This window comes from Tursiops truncatus, chromosome 15 (genome assembly GCF_011762595.2).
Source record: "Tursiops truncatus isolate mTurTru1 chromosome 15, mTurTru1.mat.Y, whole genome shotgun sequence".
Taxonomy (NCBI): Eukaryota; Metazoa; Chordata; class Mammalia; order Artiodactyla; family Delphinidae; genus Tursiops; species Tursiops truncatus.
In genome coordinates this window covers 62223983-62242888 of record NC_047048.1, presented here as the reverse complement: position 1 = coordinate 62242888, position 18906 = coordinate 62223983, and the positions used below count along the sequence as shown (strand labels likewise).

The following is an 18906-nucleotide window of genomic DNA, read 5'->3' as shown; positions in this document are numbered from 1 at the left end:
CCTGTAGATTGCTTTGGGTAGTATAGTCATTTTCAAAATATTGATTCTTCCAATCCAGGAGCATGGTGTATCTCTCCATCTGTTTGTATCATCTTGGAGTTCTTTCACCAAGTCGTTCTTGATTATGCAACCTGTTTCATTTCTTTCACAGGTCTTAAATTCCTTATATACTTATTTAATATTTTAATTACTATAGCTAACATTTGAGCACTCACCATAAGCACTTTTCATACATTAATTAACGAAGTGGTGTGCTACTTATGCTTGTCAATGGCACTCCAAACTCCAGAAAATTAACATCTCTTTAAAACTCGCTCACAATCCTAGAACGATTACTGCCTTCACCTATCTACTTTCAGCAGCACTTCGGCTCCCGGGCGCTTTTACAATTCACCGGCTACCTTAGGAGACGTCGCCCAGCACTTTGCTACGAGCTCGAGTCGCCCCGCTTTCCGTCGTCCCGCCCTATTTCGCCGCAAGGCCTCCTGGGAGTGGTAGTCCCCAGTCTCGCAGCTCCGGCGGCAGCAGCTAGGCGCGCCGGGCCACGGAACTACACGGGGCGGTGCACAAGTCGAGAGGCTCTTCCACCTCTCTTTTCCCTCCCCGCCTGCGCGGCCGCCCTAGCTATCATGGCGGCTCCCTTGGCCCTGGTGCTGGTAGTGGCAGTGACCGTGCGGGCGGCCTTGTTCCGCTCCAGTCTGGCCGAGTTTATCTCGGAGCGGGTGGAGGTGGTGTCCCCACTGAGCTCTTGGAAGAGAGGTGAGGCCACCGGCTCGAGTAGGCGGCTAGGCCCCGCCTGTGCGCTCCTGGCCTCTGTGAATGGGAGGCGGGGGCAGTGGCCGCAAAGCTCAAGATTCTGGGGGAACTGACCGCTCTCTCAGGAGAGGGCGGCAGGGCGGGGCCTGAGAGCGGGCTGCTAAGGGGGTGGGCGTGGGACTGTGTGGTGAGGTTGGGGCACTAGGGGCCGGTCACCTGCGGGGTGGCGATCTGAGGGGGTGTGTCCCACTCGGGTCCTGAGCTGAGTAGCGTGGTCTGAGGACGGGTCGGGATGAGGAAAGGGCGTGCTGGGTGGAGGGGGATTTGGCGCGAGATCGCAATGTGATGTTCCTCCGGGGTGTGGGATGGTGTGTGATGGGGGCCCGAGTGAGGGGACCAGTCCTGCCTAAGCGAGGAGAGTGTGTGAGTGAGCGTGCTTAGCAGCTTATTCTCAGTCTGGGACTTTGAGTGCATCTTTTCCTACTGTGTCTTTATAGTTCTTTAAGTTCTTCATCAAACACTGTTTACGCTGGCGCCCTCAAAGAGACAGAATTTGGGCCAAAGATCCATAGGCTAGTGGGAGAGATAGATAATTATAATAATAATTATAATCATTTGTGAAAAATGTACTTCCTTTGTACGTCCAGTTCCTCCTTTGGAGTTCTGACCCTGAAGAAAAGGTCCCCTCCTTTTCCAGCTTCTTAAAGCTGTGGAATTCGAGCTAACTCTTGAAGGATGCAGAGTTTGGAAAGGGAGATTAGAAAAAGGGGAGTTCCAGGTAGAAGATAAACAGGATCAAGAAATGTTGAAGGGGGCTTCCCTGGTGGCGCAGTGGTTGAGAGTCCGCCTGCCGATGCAGGAGACACGGGTTCGTGCCCCGGTCCGGGAAGATCCCACATGCCGCAGAGCGGCTGGGCCCGTGAGCCATGGCCGCTGAGCCTGCGTGTCCGGAGCCTGTGCTCCACAACGGGAGAGGCCACAACAGTGAGAGGCCCGCGTACCGCAAAAAAGATAAAATAAATAAAAAGAAATGTTTAAGGATGTGAAATGTCCGAAGTAGGGGAGTAATGGGATGGGGGTTAGGTTAGGGCCAGAGTTTGAAGATTTTTTTTGAAAACTGTCTTCCTGAAGTATGGACATGTAATAAGTGTAGAGCTCAAGGAATTTTTACAAACTGTATATGCCCATATAGCCAGGACCCAGACTAAGAAACAGAACATTACCAGCACCCCAGAAGTCCCCCTCATGTCCTCAAACTTTAAATGCTAGAGTTTTGATGTTGTCCCATAGATATTTTGGAATGGCGTAATGAATGGATGTTTTATGAATAATTAGAGCTAAGTTTCCTAAAAATACTTACTATATATCAGAGACTATGGTAAGCCTCATTTTATCCTCCAGTTTTTCTGTGTGTTAGATGGTGTTATTTTCCCCATTTTACCGATGAAGAAACTGAGGTTTGGAGAAGTTAAGTAATTTTCCCAGGTTTCCCAGTTGACAGATGGTAATAAAGATAGTTGTAATTTATATGTGTGATGGTAAGAGCTTAGATTTGAGCTTTGCATATAATATTTGCGTGTAATTATTTGTTGAACAAACTGAATTGTTTGTTGAAGCCACTTGTTTCCAGCTTTCTTCTGGATTCCAGAAGATCCATCCGTTTATTTGATAGTGCAATTAAAATTTATACAAATTTCTTGCTTGACAAAATGTGCTTCTCAGTCCAATAAAAATAATAATAACTAACACTGATGTAATGCTTTCCACATGCCAGGTACTGTTCTAAGCAGTTTAGGTATGTTAAAAAACATTTAATTTCTACAATGGCTTTTTTAAAAAAAATAGATTTATTTATTTATTTTAGTTTTGGCTGCATTGGGTCTTCATTGCTGCGCATGGGCTTTCTGTAGGTGCGGTGAGCAGGGGCTACTCTTCGTTGCAGCGCATGGGCTCTAGGGCGCGTGGACTTCAGTAGTTGCAGCACGCAGGCTCAGTAATTGCGGCTCGCGGGCTCTAGAGCACAGGCTCAGTAGTTGTGGCGCACGGGCTTAGTTGCTCCGCAGCATGTGGGATCTTCCCGGACCAGGGCTCAAACCTGTGTCTCCTGCATTGGCAGGTGGATTCTTAACCACTGTGCCACCAGGGAAGTCCTCTACAATGGCTTATGATGTAAATACTATTGTTAGCCCCACTTTATAGATGAGAAAATTAAAGTACAGAGAGATTGTTACTTGCCGAAAGTCACATAGAGAATAATATTATGTGACTAGCTAGCAATCTTTAGGCATGGCTGTTCCACCAGAGTTCACTGTATACTATCTTGTCAAGAATAATTTTGGAACATTTCTGTCATATTTTGGTGTTTCCTCAGCCTTTGACCTAAAGATTGGGAATTATTATGGACTTAGCTTCTTGAGTCAGGATAGAGCTCAAACTGTGAGTGCTTGTTTAGAAACCCGTTTCCAATGCAGCTGTGAGAGTCAGGGTCAGGAGGAACACTTCTGATAACGCTACTAAAAAAAACAAAACAAAATACTTATTGCTAAGTAAATACAGAATTAGTAAACTGCGCACAGCAGTGTATTGCACAGTGCATTATAAGGCAAACACTTTTGTAACCATCATCCAAGTCAAGAATCAGAACTTTGCCACTTTTCCTAGAAGCCTTTCCATATACCCCATCTCAATCACAGCCTCTCATCCCCCTCATAAGTAAACCATTATTCTGTTTTTTATAATAATGACATCTTTGCTTTCTTTTTGTCTTATTACCCAAATGAGCATCCCTAGACACTATAGCTTAGACATGGTCTTCAAAAAAAGTTTATGTATGTCTTTCAAGTCTCCCTTAATTTTAAAATTTCCCATCCATCTCATTCTTTTCTTTAGTATTTATCTGTTTAAGAACCTAGACCATTTGACCTGTAGAGTTTCCCATAGTTTGGATTTTCCTGATTGTATATTCATGGTACAGTATAACACATATCTGTCTGGTTTCTCCACCACTGAGAAATTTTCCCTTTTTATTTTTATTTTTTGGCCATGCTGTACAGCTTGTGGGATCTTAGTTTCCTGATCAGGGATTGAACCCAGGCCCAGGCAGTGAAAGCACCAAGTCCTAGCCACTGGATGGCCAGGGAAGTCCTTATTTTCCCTTTTTAAGTAGTAAACGTTTGGGGGATATACTTTGGGGCTCTGTAAACATCCTGTTTCTCTTTAACTTTTTGTCCACCACTTTTTGCATTTATAGTTTGGTCTTCCCTGCAGCAATCATTACTGTGGTGTTCTAATGGCAACGTTTCTATTTCCCTCATTCCTTCTTTTTTTTGTTTTATTTTTATTTATTTATTTACTTTATTGAAACATAGTTGATGTATAATATTATATAATTTATAGGTATATAATATAGTGATTCACAGTTTTTAAAGGTTGTGCTTTATTTATAGTTGTTATAAAATATTGGCTATATTCCCTGTGTTGTAGAATATATTATAGCTTATTTTATACATAATAGTTTATACCTCTTAATCTCCTACTCCTATATTGCCCCTCCCCCCTTCCCTCTCCCCACTGATAACCACTAGTTTGTTCTCTGTATCTCTGAGTCTGCTTCTTTTTTGTTATATTCACTAGTTTGTTGTATTTTTTTAGATTCCACATATAAGTGATATCATATTTGTCTTTCTCTGACTTATTTCACTTAGCATAATGCCATCCAAGTCCATCCATGTTGCTGCAAATGGCAAAATTTCATTATTTTTTATGGCTGAGTAGTATTCCATTGGATATATACATATACCACATCTTCTTTATCCATTCATCTGTTATGGACACTGAGGTTGCTTCCATATCTTGGTAATTTTAAATAATGCTGCTATGAACATTGGGTGCGTGTATCTTTTCCAATTAATTGTTTTTTTAAAAAAATATATACCCAGGAGTAGAATTGCTGGGTCATATGGTAGTTCTGTTTTTAGTTTTTTGAAAAACCTCCATATTGTATTCCAAAGTGGCTGCACCAATTTATATTTCCACGAACAGTGTAGGAGGGTTCCCTTTTCTCCACATCCTTATCAACATTTGTTATTTGTTTTCTTTTTGATGATAGCCATTCTGATAGGTGTGAGGTGATATCTCATTGTGGTTTTGATTTGCATTTCCCTGATGATTAGCCATGTTGAGCATCTTTTCATATGCCTGTTGGCCATCTGCATTTCCTCTTCAGAAAAATGTCTATTTATTTAATGTCTATTTAAAATGTCTATTTAGTTCTTCTGCCCTTTTTTTTTTTTTTACCAGGGATTGAACCTGGGTCACGGCAGTGATAGCGCCGAGTCCTAACCCCTGGACTGCCAGGGAATTCCCATATTTATTTATTCAATTATATTTATATCAGTGTGAACTCAATAAATAAATAAAAAATAAAAAGTATTAAAATAAATAAATAAAAACAATAAGATAACAAATTAGAAGATGTGAGAAATGTCCACAGAGAAGGAAAATGGGCAGCCACTCTCATATGCTGATTGAGTGACATTTGTATTAATTTTTCTACAGGCAACAGGTACTTTTTTTTTCTTTTTATTATTTTTAGCTGCGTTGGGTCTTCGTTGCTGTGCGCGGGCTTTCTCTAGCTGAGGTGAGCGGGGACTACTCTTCGTTGTGGTATGCAGGGCTTCTCATTGCGGTGGCTTCTCTTGCTGTGGAGCACGGGCTCTAGGCGCGCGGGCTCAGTAGTTGCGGCACATGGACCCTAGAGCGTGTAGGCTTCAGTAGTTGTGGCGCACGGGCTTAGTTGCTCCGAGTCATGTGGGATCTTCCTGGACCAGGGATCTAACCCACATCCCCTGCATTGGCCATCAGGGAAGTCCTGTTATCTTATTGTTTTTTGGAATGGGGCAGAAAATATATAAATGAAACACTTTTTAAAAAATTTATTTTTTTGGCCACACCATGTGTCTTCCAGGATCTTAGTTCCCCGACCAGGGATTGAACCTGGGACCCTGGCAGTGAAAGCGCCAGTCCTAACTATTGGACTGCCAAGGAGTTCCCAAACAAAACACTTTTTAGAGTGGGTGGAAGTTACATGGAGATCGAAGGAAGTTTATAGTTTAATATAAAATTTTCTCATAATGAGTGCTGCCCCACAATGAAAAGAGATGCTCTGTATAAAAAAAAGTTGACCATCATCTGAAATCAAGATTTAAATTCACTCGCTGGGAATGAGGTAAAGGGGGTTAGACAAACTGTGAAGCCCTTCTTGTTCCTGGGAGTATCTAACACTTTGGATTATGGCCAATCTGCATATGTCTCTAAAGTAAGAGTGAACTTGGATGTCTTACTTTTCAGTGGTTGAAGGCCTCTCACTGTTGGACTTGGGAGTGTCTCCGTATTCTGGAGCAGTATTTCATGAAGTAAGTGTTCTTGTTTTCTTTTTTGGGTACTAAGAGTAGTTTACAGTCACAAATGCCAAAGCCTAACTCTGTTTTGTACAAACATTTAAAGGGATCTATTTTTGAAAATCATATTTAGAAACAGCCCTTTTTTAGATGCCCTCTGCTTAAGAAGGAGGTTTCGCAATTGCAGTGGAAATGATCCAGATTAAGATTGTAATTTGGGGAAGCAGATGAGACTTCTGGAGAAGTTATCATTTTTATTGGCAAACAAATTGTAAACAGTTCCCAGTTCATGAATAGGTTATATGCTACTTGGCATGTAATTGGTTCTTTGGAACATACTTTCCCATGAAAACTGCCAGCAATGTTGGTTTCTTAGAAAGCCCACAAAAGCCATTTAACCCATAAAGTTAGTTCTTAAGAATAGTAAAATCACTCTTAGGTCACCGTCATCTCTCAACAGCTTCCTGACAAGTCTTTCTGCGTTCAGTCTTACTCCTTTACTTCTTATTCTGCAGTCAGAGCCATCTTTCTGAAATGTGAATCTGATTTTGTCACTGTCCTGCTTAACACTGATCTCAGGATAAAATCCAAACACCTTAGGATGCACACAAAGCCCTGTGGGCCCCGCTCATCACCCCAACCACATGTCTTTCCACTTTCCTTTCCCCACTTTTATTGGCTTTATCATTTAGAATAGAAGTCTTCTAATTTGGCATTTTTACCCCTAATTTTTACAGTTGTCTCCCTCATACCTACTATGAGAACACTTTTTTTTGGTTCTTCTATCTAGTCTTTTTAAAACGTTCAACTTGATTCTCATGGAGATAACAACTCTTTTGCATTCATATTTCATTATATTTGTATTACTATCTAATTGAACCATAATAACAAGAACTACTAGCAGAAGCAGGTTAGGAACAATTTAAGAGACTCTTAATGAGCACACAATTCAATTATTGGGAATGGATGTGTGTGGGCATATGCAAGCATAGCCCACTAGCCAGTGGTATGTACTGTGGGCCTTGGGCAGTATGTTTTCTAGACAGACTAGGAACCCTCTGAGAGAGTTCTGACATGCTTTTATTATGCTCCAGCATCATATTCCCTTACCTATATCTTTCCTTATGTTGTTATCTTCTTATGGAGGGCCATTCTTCCTTCTTTTTGTGGTTGACTCTACTATTCAGATATTAGCTTTGGTTTTGCCTCCCCCAGAAAGCCATCCCTCATCACCTTAGACTAAGTTAGGTGTTTCTCCTGTATCTTCCAAAGCATCTTGTGCTTATCCTTTTCATGGCTCGTATCATACTCTTGAAATTGCCTCTACTTGTTTTACCCACTGTGATGTATGCTCCTCAGAGCGTGTTCTGGCACCCTTTCATCACTTATTCCTAGTGCTTAGGTCTGTATCTGCATATGTATTCCAACCCCTCCTTCCCTTCTCTATTTCCTTTAACAAAGATTTGTTAAGTACACACCAAATGCCAGCTACCCTGCTAGGTGCTAGGGATATAAAACAAGATACAGTCCTTGGAGTTATCATACTTGTCTTTCTAAGAGAAACAGACAATAAGTTAGTAAAAAAGAAACAGATTTCAGAGCAAAGAATGTTGCCAGGGATAAAGAAGTTCACTTCATCATGATTAGGGGGTCAATTCATCAAGAAGACATAACAATCCTAATGTTTATGCACCTAATAACAGAGTTTCAAAATACATGAAGACTGATAGAACTGCAAGGAGAAATAGACAAATCCCCAAATAGTCTGAGATTTCAGTATCCCTCTGTCAATGACTGATAGAACAAGCAGACAGAAAGTCAACAAAGATATAGAAGACTTGAACAACACACCAACCAACTTGACCTCATTGACATTTACAGAACATTGCATCCAATAACAGCAAAACACATAATCTTTTCAAGTATACATTTACAAGATAGACATATTCTGAGCCATAAAGCAAGGCTCAATAAATTTAAAAGGATTGACATCATACACAGTATATTCTCTAACCTCAGTGGACTTAGATGAAAAATTAATACCAGAAACATACCTGGAAAATCCCCAAATATTTGGAAACTAAGTAACATATTCCTCAATAACTCATGATCAAAGAAGAAATCAGAAGGGAAATTAGAAAGTATTTTGAACTGAATGAAATGAAAACACAGCCTATCAAAATATGTGGGATGTTGCTAAAGCATACTTGGGGGAAATTTATGGTGTTAAATGCCTGTATTGAAAAAGAAGAAAGGTCTCAAATCACTGACATCAGTTTCTACCTTAAGAAGCTAGAAAAAGAAGATAACTTAAACTCAAAGTAAGCAGAATAAAAGGAATAATAAAGATCTGAGAGGAAACAAATGAAACAGAAAGCAGAAAATATTGAAAGTCATGGAAACAAAGTTGGTTCTTTGGGATGAACAGTAAAATTGGTAAACATTTGGGAATGGTGGATATGTTCACTGTCTTGATTGTGGTGATGATTTCATGGGTGTGTTCATAGGTCAGAACATATCAAGTTGTATACTTTGAAAATGTGCAGTTTATTTTATACCAACTATACCTCCATAAAGCTAAATTTTGAAAAATATGATTTCACTTAAATGGTAAGTGTATGTAGAAAAATAAAGTTGAGTAAATTGATGAAGAGTGATGGTCATGTGTATGGCTATTTTAGATAGTGTTCGTAGGGAAGGCACTCTGAGGAAGTGAAATTTGAATTAGAGATCTAAATGAATCAAGCAAGCCATATGATAACCCTAATTTGGAAATGAGCTTGGCATTTGTGAGTTGCAGAAAGATGGCCGGTGTTGCTAAGGCAGAATGAGCAAAGAGGAGAGTAATAGAGATAAGCTGTAAGAAATTAGGGGTCTGATTATATAGGACTTTTTATAGAAATGGTTAGGAGTTTGGATTTTCTTTCTATCTATCTATGTATCTATCTTTTTTTCCCACTTTTATTGAGATATAATTGACATACAGCGCTGTGTAAGTTTAAGGTGTACAGCAGAATGATTTGACTTTTATACATCATGAAATGCTGACCACAGTAAGTTTAGTGAACATCCATTGTCTCATAGAGATAATAACATCAATGAAATAGAAAAAAATTTTTTTCCTTGTGATGCAAACTCTTAGGAGTTACTCTCTTAACAACTTTCATATATAACATACAGCAGTGTTAATTATATTTATCATTTGTTGTACATTACATCCTTAGTACTTATTTATCTTATAACTGGAAATTTGTACCTTTTGACCATCTTCATCCAGTTTCCCCTGCCCCTCTGGTAACCACAAATCTGATCTCTTTTTCTATAAGTTTGTTTCTTTGTTTCTGAAGTATAATTGACCTACAATACTATGTTAGTTCCTGATATATAACACAGTGGCTTGATATTTCTATACATTTTCATTTTATTTTTAAAAATATTTATTTTATTATTTATTTATTTTTTTGGCTGCATCGTGTCTTAGTTGCAGCACATGGGGTCTTCATTGAGGCGTGTGGGATCTTTTGTTGTGGCACAGGCTCTTCATTGTGGCATGAGGGCTTCTTTCTAGTTGTGGCCTGCGGGTTTTCTCTATCTGGTTGTGGTACGTGGGCTCCAGGGCGTATGGGCTCTGTAGTTTGCCGCACGTGGGCTCTCTTGTTGAGGTGTGTGAGCTCAATAGTTGTGGTGTGAGGGCTTAGTTGCCCTGCGGCATGTGGGATCTTAGTTCCCTGACCAGGGATGGAACCCACGTCCCCTGCATTGGAAGGCAGATTCTTTCTTTCTTCTTCTTTTTTTTTTTAACATCTTTATTGGAGTATAATTGCTTTACAGTGGTGTGTTAATTTCTGCTTTATAACAAGGTGAATCAGCTATACATATACATATATCCCCATATCTCTTCCCTCTTGCGTCTCCTTCCCTCCCACCCTCCCTATCCCAACCCTCTAGGTGGTCACAGAGCGCCAAGCTGATCTCCCTGTGCTATGTGGCTGCTTCCAACTAGCTATCTATTTTATGTTTGGTAGTGTATGTATGTCCATGCCACTCTCTCACTTTGTCCCAGCTTACCCTTCCCCCTCCCCATGTCCTCAAGTCCATTCTGTAGTAGGTCTGTGTCTTTATTCCCATCCTGCCCCTAGGTTCTTCATGACTTTTGTTTTTTTTTAGATTCCATATATATGTGTTAGCATACGATATTTGTTTTTCTCTTTCTGACTTAATTCACTCTGTATGACAGACTCTAGGTCCATCCACCTCACTATAAATAACTCAATTTCGTTTCTTTTTATGTCTGAGTAATATTCCATTGTATATATGTGGCACATCTTCTTTATCCATTCATCTGTTGATGGACACTTGTTTGCTTCCATGTCCTGGCTATTGTAAATAGAGCTGCAATGAACATTGTGGTACGTGAGTCTTTTTTTTTTTTTGCGGTACGCGGGCCTGTCACCGCTGTGGCCTCTCACGTTGCAGAGCACAGGCTCCGGACGCCCAGGCTCAGTGGCCATGGCTCACGGGCCCAGCTGCTCCGTGGCATGTGGGATCCTCCCGGACCGGGGCACGAGCCCGTGTCCCCTGCATCGGCAGGCGGACTCTCAACCACTGTGCCACCAGGGAAGCCCCAAAGTGACTCTTTTTGAATTATGGTTTTTTCAGGGTATATGACCAGTAGTGGGGTTGCTGGGTTATATGGTAGTTCTATTTTTAGTTTTTTAAGGAACCTGCATACTGTTCTCCATAGTGGCTGTATCAATTTACATTCCCACCGACAGTGCAAGAGGGTTCCCTTTTCTCCACATCGTCTCCAGCATCTATTGTTTGTAGATTGTTTTGATTATGGCCACTCTGACAGGTGTGAGATGATATCTCATTGTAGTTTTGATTTGCATTTCTCTAATGATTAATGATATTGAGCATTCTTTCATGTGTTTGTTGGCAATCTGTATATCTTCTTTGGAGAAATGTCTGTTTAGGTCTTCTGCCCAATTTTGGATTGGGTTGTTTGTTTTTTTGATATTGAGCTGCATGAGCTGCTTGTAAATTTTGGAGATTAATCCTTTGTTAGTTGCTTCATTTGCAAATATTTTTTCCCATTCTGAGGGTTGTCTTTTTGTCTTGTTTATGGTTTCCTTTGCTGTGCAAAAGCTTTTAATTTTCATTAGGTCCCATTTGTTTATTTTTGTTTTTATTTCCATTTCTCTGTGAGGTGGGTCAAAAAGGATCTTGCTGTGGTATATGTCATAGAGTGTTCTGCCTATGTTTTCCTCTAAGAGTTTGATAGTGTCTGGCCTTACATTTAGATCTTTAATCCATTTTGAGTTTATTTTTGTGTATGGTGTTAGGGAGTGTTCTAATTTCATTCTTTCACATGTAGCTGTCCAGTTTTCCCAGCATCACTTATTGAAGAGACTGTCTTTTCTCCATTGTATATCCTTGCCTCCTTTGTCATAGATTAGTTAACCATATGTGCATGGGTTTATCTCTGGGCTTTCTATCCTGTTCCATTGATCTATATTTCTGTTTTTGTGCCAGTACCATACTGTCTTGATTACTGTAGCTTTGTAGTATAGTCTGAAGTCAGGGAGCCTGATTCCTCCAGCTCCTTTTTTCTTTCTCAAGATTGCTTTGCCTTTTCGGGGTCTTTTGTGTTTCCATACAAATTGTGAAATGTTTTGTTCTAGTTCTGTGAAAAATGCCAGTGATAGTTTGATAGGGATTGCATTGACTCTGTAGATTGCTTTGGGGAGTAGAGTCATTTTCACAATGTTGATTCTTCCAATCCGAGAACATGGTATATCTCTCCATCTTTTGGTATCATCTTTGATTTCTTTCCTCAGTGTCTTATAGTTTTCTGCATACAGGTCTTTTGTCTCCTTAGGTAGGTTTATTCCTAGGTATTTTATTCTTTTTGTTGCAATGGTAAAAGAGAGTCTTTCCTTAATTTCACTTCCAGATTTTTCATCATTAGTGTAAAGGAATGCAAGAGATTTCTGTGCATTAGTTTTGTATTCTGCTACTTTACCAAATTCATTGATTAGCTCTAGTCGTTTTCTGGTAGCATCTTTAGGATTCTCTGTGTATAGTATCATGCCATCTGCAAACAGTGACAGCTTTACTTCTTCTCCAATTTGGATTCCTTTTATTTCTTTTTCTTCTCTGATTGCTGTGGCTAAAACTTCCAAAACAATGTTGAATAATAGTGGTGAGAGTGGGCCACCTTGTTTTGTTCCTGATCTTAGTGGATGGAAGGCGGATTCTTTACCACTGGACCACCAGGGAAGTCCCTATACATTTTTAAATGATCACCATGATAAGTCTAGTTGTCATTTGTCACCATACAAAGATATTATGTAATTACTGATTATATTCCCCACGCTGTACATTTCATACCTGTGACTCATTTAATTTCCTTCTTTTTTTAATAGAATCATGGATTTTTTTTCAAATTTATTAATTTTTTTGGTTGCATTGAGTCTTCGTTGCTGCACATGGGCTTTCTCTAGTTGCATCGAGTGGGGGCCACTCTTCGTTGCAGTGAGCGGGCTTCTTATTGTGGTGGCTTCTCTTGTTGCATAGCACGGGCTTCAGTAGTTGAGGCACGTGGGCTCAGTAGTTGTGGCTCGCGGGCTCTAGAGTTCAGGCTTAGTAGTTGTGGCACTCGGACTTAGTTGCTCTGCGGTATTTGGGATCTTCCTGGACCAGGGATCGAATCCATGTCCCCTGCATTAGCAGGCGGATTCTTAACCACTGCACCACCAGGGAATTCCCTCATTTTAATTTTCAACTGAAAGTTTGTGCCTCTTAATCTCCCTCACCTATTTCTCTCCTCCTTCACCCCTCCCCCTTTTCTATCTTTTAATATAACTGTTTTTTTTTCTTTTTGGCGATACACGGGCCTCTCACTGTTGCGGCCTCTCCCGTTGCGGAGCACAGGCTCTGGACGCGTAGGCTCAGTGGCCATGGCTCACGGGCCCAGCCTCTCCGTGGCATGTGGGATCCTCCCGGGCTGGGACACGAAGCCGTGTCCCCTGCATCGGCAGGCGGACTCTCAACCACTGCGCCACCAGGGAAGCCCTAATATAACTGTTTTTAATGTCCAGAGTTTGTAATATGAGGGCCACCACTTTCTCCCATACTCAAATTGATAAATTCTCAGTTGGCTGGTGAAGCCAGTTGGGATACTTCTTGTCTAATTTGGTGTCTAGGAAGACTTCATTCAAGGCCTTAATGGTTACTGATCAAATGGAATTGTGTATTTCACCAGCTTTCTCATATTCCTTAATCCTGGCCTTTGAGAGAGACAAAAACTCAGCACAGCATTTGCGTCTTTTTCTTCAGCAGCCACCTGGACAGTATATTTATGCTCTGGCACGAGAATCTTCAGGGCATTAAACTTCTTTTCAAAGTCATCTGCCAAGCCAGCCTTCACCACATTGGCCTTGTAGTCAGCCCAGTCATAGCAGGTAGATTCTCAGGTAGAGTAGCCAACCTGGAGATGAGGGTCTGATTCCAGGATTTCAGGGAATTAGCAGTGGCCTTTGGTCTTGGGGTATGATCTCCCCAAAAGCTACCCAGTTAGCAGCTTCCATTGTAGACTTTCTCCCTCTTGGATCACTTGCTCTGGGGGAAGCCATGTCATGACCAACCTTAAGGAAGCCTTTGTGATGAACTGAATATTGCTGCCAACAGTCAAATGAATAAGCTTGGAAGCAGATATTTAAGCTCTTTTAGATTGCAACCTCAGTCAACAGCTTGGCTGCAATCTCATGAGAGACTCTGTGCCAGAACTATCCAGTTAAGCCACTCCTGGATTCCTGACTCTCAGGCACTGTGTGAGATAATAAATGTGTGTTGTTTTAAGCTATTCAGTTTTTGGACAGTTTGTTACACAGAAATAGATAACTAAGATACCTAGGGAGTGAATTAACATAAATAATACCAGGACCTAGAGCACTCTGATACGTCAAGGTTGGGATGGGGAAGAGGAACCAGCAAATATAGCTGAAAAGGAGGAAAATCAAGGGAATGTTCATGGATGCTAGATGACCATGTAATTGCTTAAGGAGGGAGTAAAAACTATGTCAAATGCTATTTCAAGGTTGAGAAAATTTAGATTGAAGATTGATGATTAATTTGCCAAAATTGAGACTTTGGAGACTTTGGCAACAGTAATTTCATTGGAGTATAGGGACAAGAGACTGATCGAAGTACACTGAGGGAAAGATGTGGAAAGACAGAGTATAGACAACCTTTTTGTGGAGTTTTACTCTAAAGGAGGGCAGAGAAATGGTATGGTAGCTGGGCGGAGATGGCTAGTGAAGATTTTTAAAATATGAGGATCTGCATATTTGAATGCTGATGGGAATAATTCTGTGGATAAAGAAGTTGATGATGTAAGAAAGAGGATTGAATGAGCAATGTCTTTGAGGAGGCCAGAAGGAATAGGATCACCAGTTCACAGGTGGAGGATTTGGTTTTATTTATTTATTTGTTTATTTATTATAAATTTATTTTATTTTTGGCTGCGTTGGGTCTTCGTTGCTGCGTGTGGGCTTTCTATAGTTGTGGCGAGTGGGGGCTACTCTTGGTTGTGGAGCACAGGCTCTAGGTGCACAGGCTTCAATAGTTGTGGCTTGTGGGTTCTAGAGCACAGACTCAGTAGTTGTGGCACATAGGCTTAGTTGCTCGCGGCATGTGCAATCTTCCCGGACCAGGGCTCGAACCTGTGTTCCCTGCATTGGCAGGTGGATTCTTAACCACTGCGCCACAGGGAAGCCCAAGGAGGGTTTGGTTTTAGATAGGAAGAAAGGAAGTTCATCCGTTGTTAATAAGAGAACAGTAGAGAATATAGATATAGATAGAGGAAGTTGGTCAACTGGGTAGTGGGAAAATAAGGTGGTTCTCATTTAATTGCTTCTCTTTTCTCAGTGATATAAGAAATGAGATTGTCGGCTACAAGTGAGAACTGGAGAGAGAAGTTGGAGGTTGAGGAGAGGGGAAAATGTGAAATAATCCTTTCAGAAAGAATATGTCAAATGAATAAATGGAAGAGCTATATCTAGCCACTTAACCATCATTTAAAATGTTTTTTCTCTGGGAAAATGTTTTCTTGGATACAGTGAGGGAGCCTAAAATACATTCTTACTCCTCATCACGTGTGTGCATGCGTGCATACGTGTGTAAAGGGGGATAAAGGCCAGAGGTAGGAATTTCTAGCTACTAGAAGCATGTTAACTCTCTATACCTGTCTAAGGTAACCCCGTTATGGCTGTTAACCTGTAAAACTCTGAATTAAGGGGCAAGAACAGTTGCTTCCCCTGAGCATAGTGAGGATGACTTCAAACTCAGGGTGCCTTGCTCCTCATTCCTGAATATGGGTTAATTTGCTTGTAAGCTGAGCATTCATAAATCAAGAGCTACCTATATTTTAATATAGTTTTTCTAAGTAATAAAACACTATAAAGAAATAAAATTATATCAAGCCAAATGAAAAGCATACTTTTGGAGAGAAAGTTCATTGCTGCTTTGTATTGTTTCTTTCTTAATCTTTAGCAGATTTTATTATCTATTTCTTAAGGAAAGGTAAGAATATGTGAAAGTGGAGAAGAAAAATCTGCACAGGAGAGAAAAAAGTGATTTAGCAACCACAGGTTAGATTTTATGACTGCCTTCAACAGACGTTTCTGTTTTCTGTGTTTAGTCAAGTACTGATAGTAAAATTGTGAGTTTATCCATATATACCCTACCCTGACTGGGAGTAGTCACCTAAATGGAGATGTAGCATAAAGACAAATTATATTCAGTGCATGCTTCTCTATAATAGTATGATATGCAATTAAACTAACTACTGTGTACATGTTAGTTCATTACGGAAGTGAGCCCAATTGCTGATAGACTTTTTGAGAACAGTTTGTTCTGTTATTTCTGAGACCTATTTAGTGCCATTCTAAACTATCTGAAGCATCAAGACACTTTGAAAGCAGGCTATTGGTAATATAAATATCAAGTTGCTACCTCTTACAAACAAAGATAAATGCAAAAAAGAATCCATTAGTAGATAGTTGTAAAAGTTTAATTCTTTTAGAACTTTGAAAGGCAAAGCTGATTTCCCTATTTTCAAAAAGAGGTAAAAAGTTGATCTCAGGTAGCTAACATATTGAGTTTTACTGTATGCTAGGCACTATGCTAAGTATTTTGTGAATATTACCACTTAATTCTCCCAAGAACCCTGTGAAATAGGTCACTCTACTTATTTTATAGCTGAGGAAACTAAGGCTCAGAGGGGAAGACAACTTGCCCAGAGGTACATAAGTGGAACCTGGTTTTAAACCTGAGTCTGACCCCAAAGCCTTGTTCTTTCTACCACACTAGCATGATCTCACGAAAAAACCTGTCAATAACCTTTACGGCATCATAAGACACATTTTTACATGTGGTTGGGAGTTGGGAAGAGGTGCTTCTGAGTCACCAGCATGGGCTCACTAAAACCAAGTCATGTACTTTCCTTCTGGTGTGGTGGATTTGTGAACTGGCTTGTAATAGCAGACCAACCAGCCTGCCTAGAACAGCTAGAAAAGCAGGAGGAACACAAAAAACATCTGTTTGATGGCATTGGAAAGTAGCAAGATAACCAGGACTTGAAGGGCTGAGATCCCAGAGTGGAAATTGCAAAAAGTGAGATCGACAGTCTGAGCTGCTTTCTCCTTGATGTATTTACCAATTTGTAAGTGGCACAGGCTGAGGGGGCAGAGAAAGAGAACAGAAATTGGATGGTAAGAAGCTACAGATCTAAGCAGAGCTCTTGGCAATCTAATGGTGCTGGGGAAATACAAATTCAAGTGCACTTCTAACCAAGGTGGTAGGGCTCTGGCAAAGGACTTGGCTTCTAGTTGGGTCCTCTAAAGGACTACACTCAAAGAATGAGGGTAGACCATGTATAGACTAGTCTTACAAAGACTGAAGCCAGCTTCTAATTAGCTTAACCCCTAATTAGATTAAGGTGATACAATTCTAATTATCAATACTTGCCAGGAGCTTAAAGAAACCCTTACTGGAAGAAAATCCAGAACCTCTACAATTTCTTTTGCACAGTGTCTGTCATTCAATTAAAAGTTACCAAGCATAATAAAAGATAGAAAAAAATAGGGACTAAAAACAAACTCACAAGTGATCCAGATATTGGAGTTGTCAAACTTGGACTTTAAAATGACTGTGACCTGTGATTGATATGTTCAAAAAATAAGTGACAAATAGTGAATTACACCAGGGAACTGGAATATGTAAAAATGATCAAAGGGGAATTCTAGAACTAGAAAACATAATAACAAATTAAGAATGCAAAAGGCAAGGTTAACAGCAGATTACACAAAGCTGAAGAGAAGATAAGTGATCTGGAAGATAGAAAATAACCATACTGAAGCTTGGAGAGAAAAGGATAGAAAATAGAGGGAAAAAAAAAAAAGCAATCTATGAGATACAGTAAAAAGTAAAAAGGTTTAACATACATACAAATAGAGTTTCAGAATGGGAGAAGGGACGGAATGAGGAAGAAACAATATTTGAAGAGATTAGTGGCTGAAATTTTTTTAAACTTATGAAATATTTCAATTCAAAAAACTCTGTAAACCCAAGCAGGATAAATTCAAAGAAAACACACATCATAATAAAACTGCTCAAAACCAAAATAGGTTAAAAGCAGCCAAAGAGGGACAATTATCTTTAAAGAGAAACAAGATGGAAACTAACCCTTCAACAAAAATGAAGGAATCCAGGGCTTCCCTGGTGGCGCAGTGGTTGAGAGTCCACCTGCTGATGCAGGGGACGCGGGTTCGTGCCCTGGTCTGGGAAGATCCCACATGTCGCGGAGCGCCTGGGCCCGTGAGCCATGGCCGCTGAGCCTGCGTGTCTGGAGCCTGTGCTCCGCAACGGGAGAGGCCACAACAGTGAGAGGCCCGTGTACAGCAAACAAACAAGCAAACAAAAAAAAAAAAAAAGAAGGAATCCAGAAGACAATAAAAAGGTATCTTTACAGTACTGAAAGAAAATATCTACTGACATAGAATTCTATACTAAGTAAAATATCTCTAGAAATAAAAGCAAATTAAACAGGTTTCCAAGCAGATAAAAATTGATAGCATTTATTGCCAGCAAACTCACATTTAAAAAAATACAAAAAGGCAGAAGGATTATGATCCTTGACAGTTTCATGGAATGTGGGAAAGAATAAATAACAATGGAAAAGGTAAATATATGGGTAAATCTAAATAAGTATTGACTGATAAAACAATAATAATAATGTATTTTGGGTTTAAAATATATGTAGAATTAAAGCTATAACAACAATAACAGGAAAGGCTGAGAGAAGCTATATGGAGTTTAAAGTGTTCAGAGGTCTCTTTATTGTTTAGGAAGTGGTAAAAGTAATCATTTATATTATACTTTAATTAAACTCAAAGACTTATGTCATAATCTATAAGTTAACCACTCAAAGAATAGTAGCTAAATGTATAACCAACAAGCTAATAGAGGGGAAAATGGAATAATAAAAAATAGTGAAGCAAGCAAGAAAGGAGAGAAAACAGCATAGAGAAAATGGGACAGATGGAAAATGAAATAGTAAGACAGTAAACTTAAACACACATATATCAGTAATTATATTACATGTAAATAGACTAAAATCCAGCTAAAAGATAATGATTATCAGATTGGGTTAAAAAATAATTATATACTGCTTTTAAGAAACACATTT

General features: G+C 39.9%; 1 protein-coding gene and 1 pseudogene across 17 annotated transcripts in view; one reads left to right on the top strand and one right to left on the bottom strand.

Annotated features, from left to right (window-relative positions):
* The first annotated feature begins 600 nt into the window (after window positions 1-600).
* Window positions 601-18906, top strand: part of PIGU (phosphatidylinositol glycan anchor biosynthesis class U) — a 127076-nt gene continuing 108770 nt past the window's right edge. For 12 of the 17 annotated variants that reach the window (XM_033841361.2, XM_033841358.2, XM_033841355.2 and 9 more), the window contains exons 1-2: window positions 601-759; window positions 6106-6170. In XM_033841361.2, coding sequence (XP_033697252.1) covers window positions 630-759; window positions 6106-6170 — 195 coding nt within the window. In that variant the 5' untranslated portion in view covers window positions 601-629. Of the gene's footprint in view, window positions 760-6105; window positions 6171-15735; window positions 15809-18906 lie in introns of those variants that run through there. The other 5 variants (XM_019950735.2, XM_019950739.3, XM_019950738.3 and 2 more) reach the window with 5 other exon arrangements.
* LOC117308124 (ATP synthase peripheral stalk subunit d, mitochondrial pseudogene) lies at window positions 13283-13792 on the bottom strand (annotated as a pseudogene).